Source organism: Zootoca vivipara, chromosome 1 (genome assembly GCF_963506605.1).
Source record: "Zootoca vivipara chromosome 1, rZooViv1.1, whole genome shotgun sequence".
NCBI classification, from domain to species: domain Eukaryota; kingdom Metazoa; phylum Chordata; class Lepidosauria; order Squamata; family Lacertidae; genus Zootoca; species Zootoca vivipara.
In genome coordinates this window covers 118,859,937-118,885,272 of record NC_083276.1, presented here as the reverse complement: position 1 = coordinate 118,885,272, position 25,336 = coordinate 118,859,937, and the positions used below count along the sequence as shown (strand labels likewise).

Genomic DNA, 25,336 nt, shown 5'->3' with positions numbered 1-25,336 from the left:
GAGGAATCTGCAGGCATTGCCACACCATGGGGATGCCCCAATACATGAAAGTGCTGCTGTTGCTCAAACTGTCATGGAAGCTGATAACGTCCGACTTAGAAAACACACTTTTGTAAGTTTATAGAAACAGAATACTTAATGATACTTATTTGCTTTTCAATCCAAGTCCCTAGGCAGCATTTTGTTACTTCTGGCTAGTGTCATGGGAAAGCAGTTCTGGCTATCGAGAAAAATATGGCGCTTGTATGGGAGCTATTCTCCGCTTTAAGAATATGTGGCTCTCGTTCTTCATTAATATAAGAGTTTCTGGGATTGCCAGAATTCTCTGGGCCTTCCCTTTTTTGGCCTGGTGTCACGCACTGGTTCTCATTTCTCTTTAAAACACGCACACACACAAAAACAAGTGCTACTCTTGGTTCTTTGCATTCCTTCTAGATTTCTCCTTCATCATAGCCTTCCTGATAACTCACCTGTTACCCTGGTCAGTATTGCTCCTTTTCATCCACTTTGCAGGCAAATAAGAATTTGTCAAATAAGGTGTTTACTTCCCTTCGCTACATCCACAGGCCTTTTTAAATATTTCTTTGGAATATAAACCACACAGATTCATAGAATCATAGAGTTGGAAGGGACCCTGAGGATCGTTTAGTCCAATCCTCTGCAATGCAGAGATATGGGGATTGAACCTGCAATCTTGATGTTACCAGCACCGCATGCTAGCCAATTGAGCTATTGTGAAGTGAATTTCAGTTATTCCTTGGGTGCCTTTTCTCTGGGAGATTGATAGGAACATGACAGGCTGTAAGAGTTTCCCCTGCCCCTTGAATCATGTATTTCATCATTACCTCCACTCATATGGTGATCTCACTGGAAGAAGCAGGGAGGCAATTTTCTCCAATTTCTCTTTCCCCCACCCCCACCCCCAGAAAAGCTGCAGAGGGAATTGAAGGGGGGGGTGGAATGGCTGGATCCAATCCATTGCTCAGGAACTTCAAATAAGCAGAATTTAAAATATATATACTGTGTTGCAAATCTTGATTATGCAAAGTTTTATATCTGTTGTAAAATTATTCTTGGTAGTGGCCATGATGGGAGCTCATGTTTCATACCAGGCCTTCTGCTATTTTTGATTCTTGCTTGCCAATGAGACAGATAAATTTAATTTTATATATGCATTACATCAAATAGTCAGAATGCTAGAGGGAGAAGAGGGAGAAAAGAGGGTTCCTACCTTTGTTTTTGAATCTAGAATTTTCACTCCATATATTGAAATTTGCAACTCAACCTTTGGTGTTTTTTGACCTTCAGATTTCTTTATATGTCTTGCGAACTGAAAATGAGAAACAAAGGATCATGTAAGAATATTTATAGTTTAAATTTAACACTATTAATTACGCCATAGTACGTTCCTTTTTTGAAAATTGCTACAGCTCACAAGTTCCAAAGAAAACAATATCCATTTCCAGCTCTCTGTCTATGTCTCAGTTCCTCTGCTGCTCTGGTCACTGAGGTCAGTCAGTGAGACCTTCCTATGGGTGCCCCCTACATTAGTAGCAAGGCTTCTTTCAGCAGCCAATGCAGCTGTTTCAGGCCTGACTCTGCATTTATAGATTATGATTCATTGTAATACTCTCCAGGATCAGGGATGGACTTTGGTAATCTTTCATAATACAGTGCCCTGAGAAAGCCCAAAATTTGGTGCCCCCAAATGGATCCAGGTGACAGGCTGGGAGTCATTTTGGACTCACAGCTGTCCATGGAGGCGCAGGTCAATTCTGTGTCCAGGGCAGCTATCTACTAGCTCCATCTGGTATGTAGGCTGACACCCTACCTGCACACAGACTGTCTTGCCAGAGTGGTGCATGCTCTGGTTATCTCCCGCTTGGACTACTGCAATGTGCTCTATGTGGGGCTACCTTTGAAGGTGACCTGGAAACTACAACCAAACCAGAATGTAGCAGCTAGAATGCTGACTGGGAGCGGCCACCCAGACCACATAACACCGGTCCTGAAAGACTTACATTAACTCCTAGTGCGTTTGCAAGCACAATTCCAAGTGTTGGTGCTGACCTTTAAAGCCCTAAACAGCCTTGGCCCAGTTTACCTGAAGCAGTGTCTCCACCCCCATCGTTCAGCCCGGACACTGAGGTCCAGCTCCGAGGGCCTTCTGGCAGTTCCCTCACTGCGAGAAGTGAGGTTACAGGGAACAGGCAGAGGGCCTTCTCGGGAGTGGCTCCCGCCCTGTGGAACGCCCCCCCCACCAGATGTCAAGGAAATAAACAACAATCTGACTTTTAGAAGACATCAGAAGGCAGCCCTGTTTAGGGAAGTTTTTAATGTTTTATCAAGTTTTTATATTCTGTTGGGATCCACCCAGAGTGGTTGGGGAAACCCAGCCAGATGGTCGGGGTATAGATAATAAATTATTATTATTATTATTATTATTATTATTATTATTATTATTACTTCTCAATTATGGTTCTTCTCAGTTTTGCGCCTCCTCAGCTTGGTGCCCTGTGCAGGAGAACTGCCCCCACGGCCCTAAATCTGGAGCTGACAGGATGGTGGGTTCAGTTTGTTTAGGCAAGCAGCTAAGACCTTTCTTTTATAAGTGAGGCATTACATTTTCAAACATGCCAGAGGCTTCATCTGGTAATGGGCACTATCGAAGAACTTCTTCTAATTTATTTGCTGCTTCACTTAATGTGATACAAAACAAAAAAAACCAAAACCCCAAAAAACAAAACCCGACCTCTTACATTATTTAGCCATTTTATCTCATGAGGTATGGGCCAAAACTCGTCTGCTCTTACATTGCACTGGGCAGCTTATATTGTTGGAACAAGTGCCTGGTTGGCTGCAGGATCTTCAAAATTGAGAAAGTTGATATGAAGACCGCTCCTAAACCCATCCTAAAATACTGTTGTTGCTGCCCCCGATTTGTTGCAGCAGAACCGGAAAGCAAATGAAGGGGAGCTGCCCATCACCTACAAGCCCTTGCTAGTGCTCAGTAGGAAAGAAGCAACAATGCTATTGAAGACAAGATGATGAGAGGGGCAACTTGCCAGACTCCAAAAGATTGAAATCTATTTTCTCCCTTGGGCTCCATCCTTTGTATGTTTCACACATTAGTCATTCTCCTGTTCCAGAACAATGGCATTCTTACCAACAGGCCGGCAATCTGTGTCTGTTTTAAGATTAGGGTTTACTTGAAGAGGCTCACTATGAAGCATTTTGAGCAACACCCATTTTATATATCTGTTTGATTAGAATAATGGAAAATGTTAACTTCGGGAACAAGAACAAAGAGTTCAAATGGAGCATTTTGGAAGCGTCTCTGTAACGGACATGCTATATCAGAAGATTCTCCTGGCATCCAAGTTCCCTCTGGTAACGATGATTTATACTATTTTTTTCACATCTGCGCAAAGCATTCCAAATTAACAGTACAACATTCGACAAGAGAATGTTGTATAATAGGAAACCTGATAACGCAACAAGGGTGTTTCTTTTCAAGAACATTAACAATTCCTGGCCCAATGTAACGACTTAGTACTGATAGCAGTGACATAAATCATAAACTGGAAGAGAAATAGAAAAGAATTAAGTCTGCCAAAAAAGTCTCTTTTTTGCTGTAGAACATTAGCACCACCTACTGGTGAAAATCTAATTATTTAGTGCCATGTGCAATAGTTTCATAAATTAATACGTTGTGAGGAGAGGGAAAGAGAATTAACACCTTGATGCCCCTACGATGTTGACTATTTTATCACTTGAATCATCAGTGGGCTTTTAAGTTGGACGCATCTTCAGCAGAGTTCAAGCAATTTTAACGTTTTAAAGTCAAGAGTGAGCAAACAACATTTCCGGAGGTGCAAAGCTACGCGGCCTTTTAGCAGCGAATGGACATTTGAGGTCATATAGTATTTCTGAGTATGTGCTCAACTCTTTGAAGCATCAAGGCCTTTGATGAAACACGTGCCTTGAACTTGGATCACAACCCAAATACACAGAAACATCAAAAAAGAGAGAGTAAGTATTAATTAGGCCCCAAGATTTATGATTAATTTCCTCTAATAGGAGCCTAAACACTTAAAATCATGTTCTCCTTCTTTCCCAATTAATTCAGTTCTTTTTGAAGTTGTGACACTGCTGTGGTTTCATGAAATTTTAATTGACATTTCTTTTAATAGCAATAACAATAATGAACAGATTGGAATACATCTTTATTTTTTACCATTAAGTATTCTCATGCAGCGCATGCTTTAAGCTGGATCACAGAAATTTTATGATGCATCTTTAGAGAGAATTAGAGTGGAGGAGCTTTTAAATTTAGCATGAATTGCTGGATATCATTCCGTTTCTCAGATTGCTACTCACCCCCGTCAGACTTTTAACTCTAACATTTAAGAATCAAGTTACAGGTAGGTAGCCGTGTTGGTCTGAGTCGAAGCAAAATAAAAAAATTCATTCAGTAGCACCTTAAAGACCAACTAAGTTTCTATTTTGGTATGAGCTTTCGTTTGCATGCACACGAAAGCTCATACCAAAATATAAACTTAGTTGGTCTTTAAGGTGCTACTGAATGAATTTTTTTATTTTGATTTAAGAATCAATTTCGAGTTTTTACTCATTCTACACTTTCTGCCACACCAGTTCAGCCACCTGAGATTTTATACAAAAATTGCCTATATAAAAAAATATGCCTATATCTAAAATATCCAGACATGCGGAAATATTCATACTGCTTGGGGTTCAATGTACAGTATTCATTCTTTGTTATAAGATGGATCAATTGAGTTAATCTCCCAAGTAATATGATCTGTGCTCCAAGGCTGAACAACAAGGGCAAAAGGTTCACAGCTCCTGCAATAACCGTGACACTGGAGAGTGCCAAAAACTGAGCCTCAGTGTCTTTTTAAAACCATTGCAAATATTTTTATTCCGGTTGTCTTTCTGCTATTAGGCATAAGTTCTTAAAACAATGGAATTTTTTTGCATCAGTTTTTTTCCATCATTGGAGGAACAATCCTGTTGCCTGCTATGAACTGTTGCAGTGCATACAGACACTGATGACAGATGCTGACGATTAAAAAATGATTTATGTGCCAGATGTAGTTTTTAGTTGCAAAAAAAAACACTTTTTAATGGGACATTGGGATCAAATAGGCTTATCCTTTAAAAAAGAAATAGATATTTGACTATGACTCTAGTGTATAGGGCCATTCCGTGAAAAATGAGCCTGATTAGAAAAAAATTATTTTAAAAATATACTTATTTTACTTATAGTTTCATTAACTAAACATATTAAAGTTCAATATTCCAAAGGAAAAAAGAATTTGAAATTATTTTTTTATGAGAAATCTGAGCTTGAAGTTTCAATATCATTTTTCTGATTGTGTAGCTTAATTTTGTTCATTTAGGTTGGCATTATTTTTTAAAGATAAACAAAAATTGTGGTTGTCATTGTTGGTATATTATTAAAGTGAAGAACTTTGTCTACACATTGGACTTGAAAATTTTTAAATTGGTAAGTTATTTCTATTTTATTTTTATTATTGAATGGGATGCTGTTTCAGTGTCCCACCCGTGACAGCAAAAGGTACAAAAGTTTATTTTGTGATAAAACTAATTTATAGGTTATGTTTGTTTTATTGTGGGAGTATGTATTAGAGTATAACACACCTATCAATAATAAAAATGCAGTTAATTAATGTAAACACCATGAAATTTTAATAATTCTTTTTCTGTCCCACCCGTGACAGTTTTCAACTTGTTTTACTGTTGTAGCTTGAGTTAGTGATTTTAGCAAGTGATTTCAGCTCTCTGCAGACAGGAGACAGATTCCTCGTGTAACAATTCTTTATTCTGGCAAACAAGACTGAGGGACTGAGGAGAGGGGAACTAGCTAGAAAGGGATACATTTTGGAGGGAACAATCTCAAGCAATCACAAAGCTGCCTTTTGGTGGAAACCAATAAGACTAAGGAGCCAAATGCAGCTGCTTGAATGAATCAATAGTAGCTGTTCCTTCTGGAACATAAAGGCAGTTACCGTTACTTTACCCTAGTGCGAATACATACAGTAATACAGATAATATAACCTTTGAATCAATACACAAAATGGGAAAGACTACATCTGCAGAACGTATGAGAAAGCTGCGTGAAAAACTAAAACAAGATAAAAACAAATGTGAAAGCTTCAAAGAAAAGGAGAGGGTCAGAGATAAGAAGAGGCGAGAAAAGTTGGTAAAGAATTTGTCTGCAAAATCACTTATGGAATACAGACGGAAAGAAACTGAGCGCAAAAGAAAGTACAGACAAAAGATAAAAGAAAAAGAATCTAGGCCAATTGGCGACACTACTATTCCAGAGATTGGGTCATTTAAATGCCCACAATCTCTTGGAAAGGCTGTTACCAAAGTTAAAAGAGTGTTGCCATTAAGTCCACGGAAAAGAATAAAGAATAGCCGTGTTACGAAAGCTTGTGTATGAGAGTTCACCTCAAGCGCCAAAAACACTACAGTGGTACTTCGGGTTACGAACGAATCTGTTCCGGGTCGCAGTTCGCAACCCGAAAAGTTCGTAACCCGAAAAGGGCCCAAACCGCCGTTTTGCGCATGCGCAAAGCGCTACTTTTGCGCTTTGCGCATGCACAAAGGCGCACGGCTCTTCTGCGCGCGCGGCAAAATACTTCCGGGTTTGCGAAGTTCACAACCCGAGGTACGACTGTATTTGATAAAAGCCCTAAACAGAACACAAAAAGTTCTATTATTTCACAAGATAATATCTCAAAGGTCCATGAGTTTTATAATTCAGATGATATTAGCAGGCAGGCACCAGGATTTAAGGATGTCAAATCTATTAAAGATCCAACAAGTGGAAAAAGAATCAAAATCCAAAAGCGGCATATGAATATGACAGTCCAAGAGGCCTATGCCTTATTTAACCCAACAGTTGAAATCAGCAAATCAAAATTTTATGAACTGAGGCCTAAAAATATTGACTTAGCTTCTCAAATGCCACACAATGTTTGCATTTGCAAATACCACGCTAATTTCAATTTCCTAATTGAAGCCATAAGTAGGAAAGACTTTTTCCCTTCCACACATTCTGATCTTTTGAGCCTTACTTGTTGTGATTTGGAAAACGAAAAATGCATGAATGGTGAATGCAAAAAGTGTGTACTTAATTTGCACACCCTAATTGATGAAGACTTAAACATGTCGTCTGAGATTTTGTGGAAGCAATGGAAAGATGACTGTTCTAGCCGGCCTAAGGTTTTTGAAGCAAAAGGAACCATAGAAGAAGTCAATGAGCTACAAAATCAATTTAGTAAATTTAAGAAGCACTTCTTTGTAAAGCGATTACAAACTAAAGCTTTCAAAAATATGAAGGACACAGTAGCTGATGATGAGGCGATTCTTCAAGTGGATTTTGCTGAAAACTATTTGGCAACATCGCAAGATGAAATCCAAAGTGCACACTGGACCCACAACCAAATCACAGTATTTACTGGTTGCGCTTGGACTCAAGGCAAAGTACGTTCTTTTGCCGTGGTTTCGGATCACTTAACCCACAACAAATACTCAGTACAGTATATGCATGCCTAAAAGCCATAATTGAAGAACTTAAGAAAGAATTTAACAGACTGACAAAGGTCAAAATCTTTTCTGACGGGTGTGCTGGTCAGTTCAAAAATAAGTACACACTGTCCAATCTGTGTTTTATGCCTGAAGACTTTGGTGTTGATGGGGAATGGTTGTTGTTTTTTGCTACATCCCACGGCAAGGGTGCCGTGGATGGGATTGGTGGATTAACTAAGCAAGCAGTTTGGAATGCAGTGAAACAAAGGAGAGTAGTAATCAATTCAGCCTCAGATTTTGTTAAATGTGCTGAAAAAGCAGTACCAAGAGTGAAGTTTGTCCTTTTAACACCTACTGATATCAGTGCAAATATGGCGATGCTAGATGAGCGCTGGACTTTGGTGAGGAAGATTCCAAACGTGCAGTCCAACCATTTTTTAAAGCTAAAGACAAAAGAAGTTTAGTTTATGGACCTTCTTTTCAAAAGTCCACCCACGTAGTCTTCACAGAACTGTTCAAGTTAAAAGTTTCTGATGTTTACAGAGATTCTGATAGTGACACAGAAAAACAAGATGGTGTAGCAAGTTGTACAAATGAAACAGATGTGCCGGTGGTTGGAGTGAAGCCGTTCGTTGATGGAGTGACTATTGGGACATATGTTTTAGTTGAATTTGAAACAACTACAAAAAGACAAAGAACCAGGCCTACTAAATATAGATATGCTGCAATATGCCAAAGTAATGTTGAAGATGATGGAGAAGTCAAGGTGATGTGTATGCGAGCAGTTAACAATTCTGGAAAGCTGTTTCAAGTTGATGAAAAAGACATATCATATGTGCAGTTTGAACATATTCTTAGTATCTTACCCCAACCTAATGTTAAACGAATCAGAAGGAACATTTTTTATGAATTTACTGAAAATGTAGATGTATTTGAAAGTGGTTGATTGGCCCAGAGATGGACTAGAAGAAAATATTTTTGAAATAGATTTTAATTTTAGTAAATACAACATTATACTTTGTAGGCTATGGTAGATAGTAAGTATAGTAATAGCAAAAGGTTTTTTGTAATTATTCCATTTTTAACAACCTTAATTGTATGTTAAATCGAGTGTATGCCAGACGCGTCCCACCAGTGACATTTCATTGTCCCACCTGTGACAGCATTTTTTCCTTAATTTTGTATCATTAAATTTCTTAACCTGAATTTCTGATTGCATAGTTGTAACCAATAAACATTGATTTAAACAAATATGCTGAGTTTATAATTGATTCACCTCCCAACTCACAGAGTTTTTCCATAAATCAAACTTATCTCAAGCCCCATGTCCTTTTTTTGTCCCACCCGTGACAATACTTTAACATTTAATAAAATTGTCAAAAATATCCATAAAAATAATAAAAAAAATTAGTAAAATGTTCAGTATCTTATTAAGAACATAGTTCAAATTTTGGTTGTTAATTTTTATGTATATTTACATTCTTACACATGTGTGAATACCAAAAAACATGGTCCAAGTGTCCCACCCGTGACAATGGAATAGCCCTATATATGAAACCGAGTCAAGGATTTGTTGACCACAGGATTGGTACCTGGAGTCAGCAATGACACTCGGTGTTCAATTCCTACGATGTCTCATAAATTCAGGGAAGCATATGGAAAGAATTAATGAAATGGTTTACACTTCCTTATCCTAATCTTTGCATCAACATAAAGCTGTTAACTGAGAATTTAAACCAGATTTGAGGATCATTTAGATATTATATATGACTTAGTGGTCAACAAGTCATAGGGTGCCTCAGGGTTCCGTCCTCTCCCCCATGCTTTTTAACATCTATATGAAGCCGCTGGGAGAGATCATCAGGGGGTTTGGGCTGGGTGTCCATCAGTATGCGGATGACACCCAACTCTATCTCTCTTTTAAATCAGAACCAGTGAAGGCGGTGAAGGTCCTGTGTGAGTGCCTGGAGGCGGTTGGAGGATGGATGGTGGCTAACAGATTGAGGTTGAATCCTGACAAGACAGAATTACTGTTTTGGGGGGGACAGGGGGCGGGCGGGGGTGGGGGACTCTCTGGTCCTGAATGGGGTCACTGTGCCCCTGAAGGACCAGGTGCGCAGCCTGGGAGTCATTTTGGACTCACAGCTGTCCATGGAGCCACAGGTTAACTCTGTGTCCAGGGCGGCTGTCTATCAGCTCCATCTGGTACGCAGGCTGAGACCCTACCTGCCCACAGACTGTCTCACCAGAGTGGTGCATGCTCTAGCTATCTCCCGCTTGGACTACTGCAATGTGCTCTATGTGGGGCTACCTTTGAAGGTGACCCAGAAACTGCAATTAATCCAGAATGCGGCAGCTAGACTGGTGACTGGGAGTGGCCGCCGAGACCACATAACACCGGTCCTAAGAGTCCTACATTGGCTACCAGTACGTTTTCGAGCACAATTCAAAGTGTTGATGCTGACCTTTAAAGCCCTAAATGGCCTCGGTCCTGTATACCTGAAAGAGCGTCTCCACCCCCATCATTTAGCCTGAGATCCAGCGCCGAGGGCCTTCTGGTGGTTCCCTCACTGTGAGAAGCAAAGCTACAGGGAACCAGGCAGAGGGCCTTCTTGGTAGTGGCACCCGCCCTGTGGAACGCCCTCCTATTGGAGGTCAAGGAGATAAACAACTACCTGACATTTAGAAAACACCTAAAGGCAGCCCTGTTTAGGGAAGTTTTTAATCTGTGATATTTTAATGTATTTTGTTATTTATTGGAAGCCGCCCAAAGTGGTGGGGGAAACCCAGCCAGATGGGTGGGGTATAAATAATAATAATAACAAGTGCATAGGAAGATTAAGACTGATATTTACTAAGAAACTGGATGGCCAAATGATCTTATCATTCTTTCCCACATAGCGTTCTTCCCACTCTCACATAATGTAAAATGCAAATTAACTGTCAGCAATGATTTTTTTGCCTAAAGCAAAACTGGAAATAAATGTTGTGGTTTCTCCTCCAACAAACAGCATGAGGAATTCTGAAGGAAGCAAAAAGTATCTGCAAAAAAACTAGTGAAACATATTGGGGAGGACAGCTGTGGTGCAAAGCAGTAATGTGGAAATTCTTCCTTGAGCATTCAAAAGAAAATTTTTGTGCAAATCATTTTTTGCATTACTTCTGCTTTCTCCCCACTGCTTCTACAAAAAAATCAATGTCCTTGTGCAGGAGGTAACTGGAGAAAGAAAAGGATCACAGATTGGTGTCCGCCTACCTGATACTCAGCTAAAAAAATGATTTTCCTGCACCTGATCACCATTCCTGCCTGCTCATTCGCTTCCATGCAAAGGTAAAAGTGCAGAGAGTGCTCAGCAGGGGAAGAAGGGCCAATAGCAACAAGGGCAAAGCGTGAATCTCATTTTCATTTGGACGTGAACTTAAAAGGGGTTGCAAATGACTTCAAAACAGTGGCCACTTATCTGGGACTGGGGGAGGGATGGTTTGCGATCCACTGCAGTCCAGTCCCCAGGGCTATCTTCATCCTGGCATGACCATTGGGGGATGTGGGAACCTCCCCCTGCAGTCACCCAGAATGCCACAAAAAGCGAGTTTGAACGGGCCAATCAGATAAGAAGGGACCGCTGGCTTGGGCTGCATACCTGGTTTCAGTCAGATCCACCCATTCAATTTAAAAGCAGACGGTTCCAGGCCTTAGCCTGTTTAGATCATGTGGGGTGGAACCCCCTGCTTAAACTTTGCAAGCATCGCTGGTGGAAAAGCAGTGGAGACTGAGGAAGCAAGTCAACATGAAAGGAAATAACACAAAAGGATTACAAGATCCACTGAGCAGCACCTGCACCTGAACAGAGCAAAAAGATCCAATTCCTAGTGCACCCGGAGTGAAGGATCCCTAAACTTATTTCTGCTTCTCATAATTACAATTTGACATTTGTGGGATTGTTAACAGTTGGCTGTTTTTTCAGGACACTGTTCTTCTCTGTATGAAAGCCTGCATGTTTTCCTGCAGTGAACTCAGGTGAAAATCACAGCACAGGTATATTGCAAGTGTGCGCCAAGTCCTTTAGTTACAAGCACATTGTGAGGGGCAAACATCAAGGCCACCGTGTCTCTGTAAGTCATTGCAAAAAGTCCCAGCAGCAATGAATCAGGTCAGGCTGGGTGACACCCTTCTATTCTTAGTATGCAGAGATACAGCAAAAACTGGGGGGAAATCAGAAAAAGGAAAGCTGAGAGAAATAGGATTATGGAGAGGGGAGGAATTGTTAGGATGCATTCCAGCCAGCCTGCAGAGTGAGACGTTTGGGGAAACAGAGATAAGAGGGTGGGACCCCCTAAAGCTGTGTCCAATGAGAGGACAATATAGATTTGGAGGAAGGAGGCCCCACACTTGGAGTAGAGAAGGAAAACAAGAAGAAACATGGGATACTGGAGTGAAGGTCTGGAACAAAAGGTACTAGTAATAATAATATTTTTTTGTTTATACCTCGCCCTCCCCAGTCGAAACCGATTAGTGTAATGTATGGAAGGGGGCCACGACTTCAGTTATTAAAAAAGGAAATATGAATTGTTGTAGGAAGGCTCCACACAATATATAGTGGTACCTCGAAAGTCAAACGGAATCCATTCGGGAAGTCTGTTCGACTTCCAAAACATCCGGAAACCAAGGAAGCTCCTGCAGCCAATCAGAAGCCACAGAACCCGCGTCGGACGTTTGAGTTCCAAAGAACGTTCGCAAACCGGAACACCCACTTCCAGGTTTGTAGCGTTCGGGAGCCAAAACATTCGACTTGCAAGGCATTCAGGATCCAAGGTACGACTGTACGCTGAAGGAAGAGTATATTGGTGTTCTGAGATTTTCTAGCAGGGGGTGGATAAACATAGAGGGAATGCAACACATATGTTTAGAACAGATCGGGCATTGCTTCTAACTGTATCTAGTAAAATTAAGAAGAGTTTCCTACCTTAAGTTTTCTAACAGCATCTCTCACGACTTCTGTGCCTTTAGGTTGCTCCACTTCTGTACTGCCAAGAAACTGAAAACATTGTAATTTGTGAGAAAAGTAGTGAAATACTTGTTACCTCTTTTTTATTAAAAAAAATGCCTTTGAAATAACTGTATTGAATTTGTATTAATTGTATTGAATTTGTATTAATTGTATTGAATTTGTATTAATTGTATTGATTTGGTGACAATTTGTTAAAAACTATAGAAAATCAATAAAAATAATTGGCAAAAAAAGAAAGAAAAGAAATAACTAGCCAGAATTGTAGCTGCAAACTCTTTCTCTCTGGGGAATATGTAAGTATAAAGACACACAAACATATTTCCACTTATGCTAAAAGTTTTTAACTTACATTAAAATATTTTTGCTTCATTTTACAGATTTCTACATGCTATTTCATAATCCTTATTTTCATAATTAAAATTTAAAAAAATCCTTCAGTAGCACCTTAAAGACCAACTAAGTTTTTATTTTGGTATGAGCTTTCGTGTGCATGCACACTTCTTCAGATACACAATTAATTAAAAAAAACACAATGTTTCTCTTCTTGTAATCCTCACTACCTTGGAGATGGCATGACTTTTAGCAATGCATGTAACGGCAACAAATGCCATGGCATTATATTAGGTTATATATTTATTTATTTATTTTTAAATCAGAGTGTGCCTAAAGTTTGGACTCTTTCCAACACTGGCAGCTTGAACAGAGCCACAAAACTAATGAACCCGTCTTAAAACATGCTGTGCCAGCATGAAGTGTAGGGCCAACACATTAGCATAATTCACAATGTTGTGCCAGCATTCCTGGCACTTATACTGGCACAAATGTTCAGGATCAAGGTGAAACCCAAAAAGCTCTCAATGGTACATTCACTGTGCAGTGGGAAATGAAGACTTCAGTAGCAATCATAACACCTTGCTTAAGCACATTATTACTTATATACAAAAAACCCTCAAGGTCTCTGGTCCAACCCTACAATTTTACGGTTAAGTCCAGTCAATGTGACTATGGGGTTGTGGCGCTCATCTCGCTTTCAGGCCAAGGGAGCCAGCATTTGTCCACAGATATCTTTCCAGGTCATGTGGCCAGCATAACTAAACTACTTCTGGCGCAACAGGACACCATGACGGAAACCAGAGCGCACGGAAACGCTGTTTACCTTCCAACCACAGCAGTACCTACTGGTATTTATCAACTTGCACTGGTGTGCTTTCAAACTGCTAGGTTGGCAGGAGCTGAGACAGAGCAACGGGAGCTCACCCTGCCACGGGGATTTGAACCGCCAACCTTCCGATCAGTAAGTCCAAGAAGCTCAAGGGTTTAGACCACAGCGCCACCCCGCTCTTAAACCAGACGAATTTGTCTTACACCAGACAAATGAGGAAAGGATGAACATGCACAATTGCCTTAATCCATAGATCATGGGTGGGTAGCCTGAGGCAGTGGTGCACAAAATGTACAATAGAGTGGCACTTTGATTCCTTTGGCTTGTCGAAAAGATTGGCCATGGCCACCACAGATCCTTCTTTTGGCAGAACAGGAGGAGGAAAGAGTAAGAATTGTTCTTTCCCCCAAATGTGTGGGTGAGCATTATGGGACGCATCAATAAACTTAACTGCTCTTTTCACTTTGGTCCTTAAGCCTATTCTGAGAAACAAGAACCACATTTCTGTGCTCAGTTAACACAGAAGCTTCATGCAAGCAGATGAATAGTGTGGTGGTTAATGTAGCTACAATGGACTAAGACCACTGCAAACTTTTTTTTAAAAAAGTGTTTCCTCTCCACAGCATCCCTCACTAAACCCAGGGTTTCCAGAAGAAATGTACAACTTTTACTCTGACGCATGAGCTATGTGTTTTTATATTGAGCGTTGATTTAAGTAGTACAGATATGTAAACCAGCATTTCCATCAGTTTCCATAGTAAAAACACTTTCAGCAAGTAGCCTGGGCACTGACACAAGGTTTTCATTCATTTCTAAATAATCTACATTCCCCAGAAAAGAATTAAACATAACATATTTATTTTAAATACTACCAACACCTTTCCATCCGGTCGCTGGATAATTGCTTTTGAAAACTTTGAATTATAAAGAAAATTCAGGTGATGAATGTATCTTGAAGAAATAAAATAAGAAAGGTGGCATTCATTTATTTAATCAGAAACAGTGTGCCACAGGCTATTTCAACATTTGTAGAAGCTGAATGAACTAATCACAATTTTTTTTGTGAAGCATCAGATCTCATGGAAAAAATTCACCTTTTAACACAGATAAGCACACAGAACTCCACTGCTGTGAATTTAACAGGCTTGTGGACACACACAAATGTGTGGAATCACAGCTAAATGGAGCATTTAGTAAATAAAAGAGGTATTGCATGTGTCATATATAATCTCAAACATAATTTCTATAGTAGTAAGGCTAATTGGCTATTTTTAAAAATGTTGTTGCTATATTACAGATTCAGATTCATAGTAACTTTATTTAGCCATTTCCTCATAATTTCAAAAACACTTATGTTCTCTTATTTCCCCCCCTTCCAAATACATTAAAAACTCATCAGTTTGGTATATTAATAGCTCCATTAGATTCCTTCCACCCCAACCCCAACCCCCCCAATCCCACACTCTAGGGAGAAGTCTATTGGTATTTTTTTTGCCAAAAGCAAATTGGACTAACTTCATCAACTACACTTAATGCGAAAATAAGTGCACCAGTTGTTTAGCTTCATCAGAGTTGTGTGCTCTGTTTCTTCCCTGTGTGCATTTAATTATTTTTCTTCTTTCCTCATTCGATCTTCATGTTTGCTTCACCCGCTTCCTGGAATGCAGGGATAATGTTCCAGGCTACAGTATTTCTGAAATTATGTATATGAGCACTTGGTAGTGATCAAGACCCAATATTGGGAGACAACTGCTCTGAACTCTAAAGAGGAACTGTGAAATGGGCAATATGGGTTAATCAATTTTAAGAAACCAGAGATGATGGGGTATTTTTTGGTAGATTTGAAACTTCTTCAGGTGTTCATCCTATGCAAACAAAAATGAGGAGGGGTGAGGAAACTTTTTGGCCTGATGGGGCTGACCTTTATCTCCTCCCACCCCTGTCAGCAAACTCTGACAGCTGGACAGGACAATAATCTGATATCAAACTGACTGACACCTGTTGACTGACCCGAAGGGATGGGAAGAGATCGTGTGACCAGCTAGTGGGTACAGAGTTCAATCCTGCTTTCTGCAGGGACCAGCTGTGTGGGCAGCCAATCTAGACACATTGCTACCTGTTCCACCCTTAACATCACATATTATGTCACCTGAAGGCATGGTTCATGGGAAATGGCCTGATGAACCAAATTTGGCTGTGGGATGCAGGTTCCTCACTGTAGGTGTAGAAAAAGAGAGTGTATCTGCATCAGCCCACGTGCCCAACTGCACATGCCCATCAATGTTAGGGGTGAAGCTGACAGGTATGCTCTCATCTCTGCACACACTGTCAAACAGTAAGAGCTGTTCGACAGTGGAATTTGCTGCCAAGGAGTGTGGTGGAGTCTCCTTCTGTCAGGAATGCTTTGATGGTGTTTCCTGCTTGGCAGGGGGTTGGACTGGATGGCCCCTGTGGTCTCTTCCAACTCTATGTTTCTACATCCAGGCTGAATGCAAGAATTGAGGACCTCAGTACCTCAATTCCATATGCCGCTTTCCATATGAACAACCTACCCAGACCCTGAGATCATCTTCTGAGGCCCTCTTTGTGTGCCTCCTCCTCGAGAGGTTCGGAGGGTGGCAACACAAGAACAGGCCTTTCCTGCAGTGGTTCCCCTTCTGTGGCATGCTCTCCCCAGGGAAGTTCGCCAGGCACCTTCATTATATACCTTTAGGCGCAAGGCAAAAACGTTCCTTTTTAACCAGGCCTTTGGTTGATTTGATTGACATCCTATACACTTTTAAAATGTGGGGTTTTTGGGGGGGGTTATTGGGTTGTAGTTTTTATTTTCATTATATCTTTTGTGGTTTTTGTTTTTATTTTATTCTGTGAACCGCCTGAGACATCTGTGTATAGGGCGGTCAACAAACAAACAAACAAACAAACAAATGTTCTTAGTGCTCTGGCAGTTCTCATTTAAGATACAGTGGTACCTTGTTTGTCGAACGTTATCCGTTCTGGAAGACTGTTTGACTTCCGAAACGTTTGACAACCGAGGTGGAAAGGGCGGTCGGCAAAGTCAATGGAGAAAAAAGAAGAAAAACACAGTGGAAGCCGTTCGACTTCTGAGGCACGTTCGAACTTCCAAGTTTTCGGCATTTGGGTTCTGAAACCTTCAGCTTCTGAGATGTTCGAAAACCGAGGTACCACTGTATCTGAAGAGGGATCCAGGTGGCTGAGCCTATGTACTGCTCTGCTATTTCAATGAGTTGTAAAATCACAGCACAAATGTGTCACAGTCCATTGTGCTATTCCTGACCTTTTTTCCCCTCGGCATTCTTGAAACTGGGATACACAAATTGTATTATTCGAACTCGTTTTCAAAAGGAAAACATGAGACAATTTTCACGGCAATTCATACGGCTCTGAAAAAGTGAAGTCTAGGCAGGTTCTTTTCCATACAAATGTGACAAACGAATACTTTTGCAAAACTTACTAATGCACCAGATCTGCAACCCATAACATGTTTTCCTGCGTTACTTCTGGAACAGATGTTGGGCTTAAGTGGGAGCCCACAAAACTTGACTCTTTGTAGGAATGTTTAGCTTTTTTATGCTCCACCAATAACTGAAGCATTACTTTAAACAGATTTCTAATTCTGACAATGTTTCATTTATTTTTTTTTGAAATCCAGTACAAAGTTTGGGAATGGTATTTGGATAACTCAGCCAGAGATTTGGGCCATATAAGAACTGCGTGTAAATCCTTCTCTTCCAGTAGAGAGCAGTGTAGGATTTGCTACTAAGATGATAGTAACTGCTTCTTTACCCCTAACTTACAAAATTATTTATCAAGTTTTACAATGACTTTTAAAGCCTTTGAAACACTGAATGCTAATAATTTTGTGGTATGTGTACAGCCATGACAGAAGTAAAAACAACAAACAGTCCTGTGATACCTTAAAAATAACAAAACTATTGCAGTATATTGTTTTGCGGACTGGAGCCACCTAATCAGACCTATGAAGTATTATCATTTGTTACCAGATGATATATTGATCCAAATCCTTCTCTCTGTAACCATGTAAACTGTTGGGTCAAAAAGCCAAGAAATGCAAGAGGGCCATTGGGTCTGGAATAAAAGTATCTCCTGACTCCATAAAGCAGAAAAGAAGGCAGTTTGAATTTTACTCAGAAAGCCTGCTGCCAAAGATTGATAAACGGGCTCTCTTTTTCATCACTGAAGTTAGGAAGAAAGTTGATTTATGACTGGATGAAAGCAAAGCATCTCTGATCCTGCAACACTAAGCTAATGCAAGATGGAAAAGGGGGGGGGGACTGACTGGTTCTTGGAAACCAAACAAGGAAACAGAATCCAAGAACCATTTGAAGTGCATGCTGGGGGTGGGGGTGGGGTGGGAAACAGCTTCAGATTAAAAAACAGACAACCAGAAAGGCAGAATATGAATCTTAGTAATAAGCAAAAATGTATACTGTATATTTTGACCCTGTATGGATGACATGCTTGAACCAAATCAGGGGGGCCAACTTGAATAAAATATTGGGGGGGGGGCAGGTAAGTCCTGTCCCATGTAATCAATCATTGTCATTTAAATGGCAATGCCTATCAACTGGGGGGAGGCTCAAATATTTTAGAGGGGAGGTGAAGGGACCTTGGCCCCTAGGAGTTGGTTCCTATGATCCAAACCAAGTTTCAGAGCAAATGTGAAGGCTCCTGGAGAGAAAACGATGACTACTTTGCCCCTCCAGGCCACAATTCCATGAGTATTCACATGATGAAGGCTCAGGACAACACTGAGCACCTGGAATGGCTTGCAGAGTCATGGTTAATAAAGGGTACAACTCTGCCATGGATAAGATAAGGTTATCTGAAGAAGTCAAGATGTCAAGACTGAGTATACCTGTTAGCCGATGTCAGGAAAGAGTGAGAAGTGATAGGCAGAAATGCTCTTAGAAGAAGAAAAATGAGTCAGTTACTGGCAGAGGAGCAACAAGGTTGAAACCAAGCACAGAATAAGAGCGCCAGAGATTTGAGAAGACCAGGGGCTTTTTGCTTAAGCAAAGAGTCCCAAGCTGTTCTATAACTTATTTATAACAAGTGTTGGTAAATAGTCAGAGTGCTATTTATTGATTTGATCTCTCTTTATCCCTCTTTTCGGTCCATTGTCATCTCCCAAAGCAGCTCACTTCAATTAAAAACAAAGATACAGGCACCAATATTGTGCTTACAAAGGCACACAAGGGAAAGGAAGTGGAAGGATGATGCAAAGTGGAAAGGCTGCTCTATCAGAACTATTTGCTGAGCTGCAAGTGCAGCCAAGATGGATGAGCGGTACCCACATTAGCATGCCCCAAAAGTCCGGGGAAAGAGATGCATCTTCACTCGCCAAAGAAATGCAGTTTGCCTTTACACAGTCTGAAGGTGTGTGCAGGGAAGTCCCTTAGAAAAGAGAGCTCATTGCTGTTCCTGCAGTGAACCTTGCCTTCCTTAACATTTGTACTGCTTTTGACAGATGTACTTACGGTATCAGCTAAACGAACCCCGGCTTGAGTTGTCTGTTTTCCACCTCCTTCTATTCTTTAGGCTGCTTTCCCAGGTTTTTCAAAGTACACGTTTGCATGTTTATCCAGCTTTATGGCTGTTTTTTATCTTCATGTTGTTGCTTTTTAAACACATTCATAGTAGGCACACTCAAGATGTCAACAACCTAATTCCAGCCAATAAAGTATACAGCTGGGGACAGCCTCAAATTATAGAACAACTTTCCCTTGAGTCAAACCTCGGAAAAAATATTGTTTGGGGTATGAATAAACCCCAGCAATTGTACTTCCACTGAAGCTCCACAGTTCAATTTATGTTAGTCTGGATGTTCCCCGTAAAGGTAAAGGGACCCCTGACCATTAGGTCCAGTTGTGACCAGTTCTGCGGTCGCGGCACTCATCTCGCATTATTGGCCGAGGGAGCCAGTGTACAGCTTCCAGGTCATGTGGCCAGCATGACAAAGCCACTTTTGGCGAATCAGAGCAGCACACGGAAACGCTGTTTATCTTCCCGCTGTAGCAGTACCTATTTATCTACTTGCACTTTGAAGTGCTTCTGAACTTCTAGGTTGGCAGGAGCTGGGACCGAGCAACAAGAGCTCACCCCGTCGCAGAGATTCGAACCGCCGACCTTCTGATTGGCAAGCCCTAGGCTCTGTGGTTTAACCCACAGCGCCACCTGTGTGTCAATGGCTCATGCAGACAAGTGCTAATGAGTCTAATTCACAGAATTCTAAAAGAGAGTTTTGTCAAAGCAAGTGGATAATATATAATCAAAGCAGAGGGAAAGGAAGCTTGGAAGGACCACATATAGCTTATTGCTTCTGGGAACATTAATTTTGTTCTATTTCTTTGTGCACAAATAACTGTGATTCATTTCCTTTTTTAAGCCGAGCCAATAAATGTATCATTGACTAGCCTAATCACAATGGCTATTTCAAATCAATAGCATGGAGGAACCACATAACCAAGCCCTGGCACAATTAATTGAAACCAAATGTACAAAACTCAGTGAAGCTTTAGATAAAAACCATGTCCCATCTACTAAGCTACTCTGGTTTTCTTCAGGAAGAAAATAATAAAGGATTCCCCCCCATACAACTGCTGACTTTTCTTTTTGCAGCTTATAAGATATGTTTTCTTCTAAGATAAGGATACTGGTGTCGTTTGACAAGAAAGAGTACCTACGTTTGAATAGAAATTTATGACAATGGCATTTGAGTGCTTCTTAGCAAGTCATTAGGAATGCTTTTGAAGTTACTGTTTCAATCTTTAGATGGTGACTGGGGGAATAAGGGCTGCAATCCAATGCATAAATAGACTGTTTCATTCCCTTACCTTCAATGCGATTTAAGCAGCACTGAAGCCATGGTGATACACTTGAATTGCCCCTCCATTTGAGCCAATGTATTTAAATGATCCTCACCAAGCATGGAACAACTTGCCTGCCTGAAGAGGTGTTAAGGATTTAAAGGCAAACTAATGTTTAAAGAAGGTATTTTATAATTACCTGCTTTACTCATCCTTTTTACAGAAACAACACAATATACTTCCTGTACACTGCAGTGCATTTTATTGATGATAATATTAAAACTGCATTCAAATATTTTTTTTAAGTATTTCTCCTCCTCAGGCCAACACTGGGGCTGTGAGATAGGGGGCACAACATGTCCTATCAAGTCAGTGACCGTGTGGGGTGGCAAAGTGTAAGGCAGGGGTTGGCAAACTAAGGCCCGGGGGCCGGATGCGGCCCACCAGGCTCGTTAATCCAGCCCGTGAACCTTGTAGACCCTGCCGCACGCTCCGTCAGTCCCCGTGCTAAACCGGCGCGGTACGGAGGCCTCCCTGTGTGGGGACTGACTTCCGTGATGCTGGTGTGGCTTCAGATTGGCTGCAGGAAGCTCCTGCAGCCAATCCGAAGACGCGAGTGCCTCTGAGCGATGCCCCTTCCTTCCCACTGAGGCGACCGCGTATGGCCAAGAGCCGAGCGGGAGGAAGCGGCGGTGGGGAGGAGTAATAGCAGGTGAAGTGAGACAGTGGGAATGTGTTGAAGCGAGCAGCAGCAGGCAACGTTACTCAGACAAAGCCCATTACACTCATAGAGTGTAGTGGCGTTTGCAGACGAGCTCAAAAGAAATCTGGGAGGGGGTGGGTTGTAGTTGGGCTGAGTCACGGGGCGTGCCATTGAATTGATTGACAGCAGCATTTTACTTAACGCCCACGTTGCTTTCGGTTTCCCTCACTCGGAAAAAGGCCTTCAAATCTCCCGCCCGCCCGCTGCTGCTTTTAGGCCTAGTCGACACTGCTTGCCCATTCGCGGGAGTCACCTGTATTCAGGGGCCCAGTAGGAATTTTGCCACTTGGCTGATTGGCTGTTGCCATTTGGTTTTTGCCTACTGACAAGCAAATTGTCACAACTTGTTAGGTTGGCCGTTAGGCTTTGCTTAAAATGGTATAGTAGGGGCATGGCATAAAAAATGCCTACCCCCCCTTACTTGCTCCTTATAGAAGTATTCCGTTAAAGGAATCCTGGGGCTCAGGGACTCTAGTCCATCATCCTGCCATAGGCAAGGATGGTGCGTCCATTACAGAGCCGAGCCTTGGGGAACACTCCTTGGGGGAAGGAGAGTGCTTGCGAACCGTACCTCCAATCTCTTGGGGTGTTTACTTGACTTACCGACCATTAGGTAAGTCGGAGCTGGTCCTGACCCAAATGGGTCAGATGGAATTGGTCCTGCCCAACCAGGGCAGATGGTATGGTCCTGACCCAATGGAGGTCAGATGGAAATGGACCTGTCCCTTAGAGAGGACAGATGGATTAACCAAAGCCTAAGCCAACACTCAGAATTAAAATGTATTTTGAATAAAGTTGTGGCCAAAATAATGCCAAAAATCCCAACCTAAAATATCGTGTCAGTTGTGAGTTATTTTGGGATTTCTGGGAGCTTTGTCACGCAAATAATAATAATGCACTTGCCACACAGAAGGGGTGATACCGGTATAAGCCAGATATCTACTGGGCAATACTTAGTTCTTGCCAGTTATTCTCAAGACCCCAAATTCAGAAAATGCTGAAACCTTGCACCCAGGCAGTCCCCAGGCACAGGGGGAAGCAGCATGGCCTGAGGCTAGTTAATACATTCTCAGATGCTGAGAACAAGCAAGAGCAGGGAACAGCTATGCCAACCATGTGAGCTCCCCAGAGGATCTGATTAGCTTCTGTTGGAAGCATAATGCTGGATGGTCCATAGGCCTGATTCTTTCAGTGCCTGAATCACTGCATGCACCCACTTCATGGAACCTTGCCATTAATCCATCATTGTTGTTTAGTCGTTTAGTCGTGTCCGACTCTTCGTGACCCACCCCATGGACCATAGCACGCCAGGCACTCCTGTCTTCCACTGCCTCCTGCAGTTTGGTCAAAATCATGTTCGTAGCTTCGAGAACACTGTCCAACCATCTCGTCCTCTGTCGTCCCCTTCTCCTAGTGCCCTCCATCTTTCCCAACATCAGGGTCTTTTCCAGGGAGTCTTCTCTTCTCATGGGGTGGCCAAAGTATTGGAGCCTCAGCTTCAGGATCTGTCCTTCCAGTGAGTATGATTCCATGCATACCAATATTGTATACTAATAAACTATATAATAAATAATATTTGGCTCTCTCATAGACTAGCCACCAAAGAGGCAATTGTGGAATCCCCTTGGCCTATAGAGCAAGATGAGAACCACAACCCCAGAGTCATCTGCGATTGGAGCTAACGGTCTTTAAGTTCCTTTTAGATTATTTTAGGGCACCCTCAGAAGGTTGTTTTCAGCTGCACAGTGAATCTCCATCTGTGAATACTATTCTTTCCCTGCACAAGCCACCTTAATTAACACCGCGTCATGCTGTTACAATTCTGTTTCTTTCACATCTCACTGACAGTGTGAACTAGTATGACTATATTATGCAATCTAGCTTCTTAAATCCAAGTATTTGAAAAGACCATTTATTAATTAGCATTCTGACTTTCATTTACATTTTTAAAAAATTTTTAAAAAGGAAACCTGGTTCCCCACAAATAATAGTTTTAATAGTTTTCAAAACTCCTCCTAGTTGTGAAGCCAGTTCCCAGGTTTTATGAGATTCAGCTCTTAAACAAACTCAAAATGTGTGGGAAATAGGAGCTCTCTAATAAACTTATGCTTCACACACACACACACATATATATATATGCACGCGCGCACACACATACACACACACGACAGCAAAAATTGTTGGTTCATAAAATGTTAAAATATACATTATGGCATTGCACTAAGAAGACTCTTCCTCAGTGCCTATGGCTATGTGTTTTGTGCAATTACCAAAAAGCTAATGTACCATAAGCATTGTATGAATGAGCCAGTAACATGGGACTACAGGACATTCTCCCTACTGTATTTCTCTGCAGGAAAGGAACCTGCAGATGTCTGTCTGTTCATTTTGGAATATCAATTACATTAACATGACTCAGTTCCTTACTGGGCCATCCCTCATTGCTGGTCCCCTAACTTGCATATATTGATTTCCGTACTTCACACTTCTTCATTTGTGTCCCAAACTGATCTCATTGCCTTTGGCTGAGGGACACACCATGACCTATATTTAAAAGCACCCCTTATCACAAATTAGTCACACAGCACCTTTGTGTCTTTGTATCAAGTAACACTTTCAATTTGCTTAGATCTCATTTGATGCTTAACTCTCCTCATTTCTCAGCCAGAGGTCACCTTATTGTTCCCGCTTCCAGCTCAATTACCATTACTGGCAAATCTCTTAGTAATCTGTCTACCTTGCCATTATTCAGAACAGCTGTGTTATCTCACACTTTAAGCTTATTGATTTTCCTGTAAACCCGAGAGGTGGAAATATTTCCCTTTAACATTACCGCAACACTTAGTTGTCAAATCAACTTTCTGCAGGGTTTTCTAACTGTGTAGCATTTGATCAAGTTGAAAACGTTAGGAAATGAGGATGTAAAATAGACCTACTTCACTAACATGTCAGTTATGTAACCGATATGTCCCTGCTTACCTGTCTTAGTATTTTAGAGCAGCCTTCCCCAACTTGCTGCTCTTCAGGTGTTTTGAACTACAACTCCCATGTCCCTGCTAGCAGGGCCAGGCTGATTGGAGCTGAGTCAAAAACATCTGAAAGGTACCAGGTTTTAGAAGGCTATTATATGGAGAGAGCAGTATGAACAACTGGATTTGTATCCTGAACTCCCCACCCCCTGCAAGTTGGATTCTTCAGGCTATTTCACCTCAATGATTTTAAGGGCTCCACAACTGGCCATGAAAGCACAAACTCTAGAGCTTGGGAATGAATTGAATGTTGCCAAATTGGCTTTGTGCTCCCCCCCCCACAAAAATAGAACACCAGAGCACATTTCCTTCAGAGCAAACAATTCTAATAATAATAATAATAATAATAATAATAATAATAATAATAATAATAAATTATTTAAGGGATCCAGGTGGCGCTGTGGTTAAACCACTGAGCCTAGGGCTTGCTGATCAGAAGGTCGGCGGTTCGAATCCCTGTGACGGGGTGAGCTCCCATTGCTTGGTCCCAGGTCCTGCCAACCTAGCAGTTCAAAAGCACATCAAAATGCAAGTAGATAAATAGGAACCGCTACAGCGGGAAGGTAAACGGCATTTCCATGTGCTGCTCTGGTTTGCCAGAAGCGGCTTTGTCATGCTGGCCATGACCTGGAAGCTGTACGCCGGCTCCCTCGGCCAATAATGCGAGATGAGCGCGCAACCCCAGAGTCGGTCACGACTGGACCTAATGGTCAGGGGTCCCTTTACCTTTAATATATTATTTATACCCTGCCCATTTGGCTGGGTTTCTCCAGCCACTCTGGGCAGCTCCCAACAGAATATTAAAACACGATAAAACTCAACCATTAAAAACTTCCCTAAATAGGGCTGCCTTCAGATGTCTTCTAAAAGTCAGATAGTTGTTTATTTCCCTGACATCTGATGGAGGGTGTTCCACAGGGCGGGTACCACTACCAAGA

The 25,336-nt window shown here is 41.4% G+C and overlaps 1 protein-coding gene across 5 annotated transcripts in view; it reads right to left on the bottom strand.

Annotated features, from left to right (window-relative positions):
* Positions 1–25,336, bottom strand: part of GULP1 (GULP PTB domain containing engulfment adaptor 1) — a 176,839-nt gene that overhangs the window by 33,497 nt on the left and 118,006 nt on the right. For all 5 annotated transcript variants that reach the window (XM_035135828.2, XM_035135821.2, XM_035135805.2 and 2 more), the window contains 2 exons: positions 12,549–12,620; positions 1,232–1,330 (listed from right to left, as the gene is read on the bottom strand). In XM_035135828.2, coding sequence (XP_034991719.2) covers positions 1,232–1,330; positions 12,549–12,620 — 171 coding nt within the window. The remainder of the gene's footprint in view (positions 1–1,231; positions 1,331–12,548; positions 12,621–25,336) is intronic.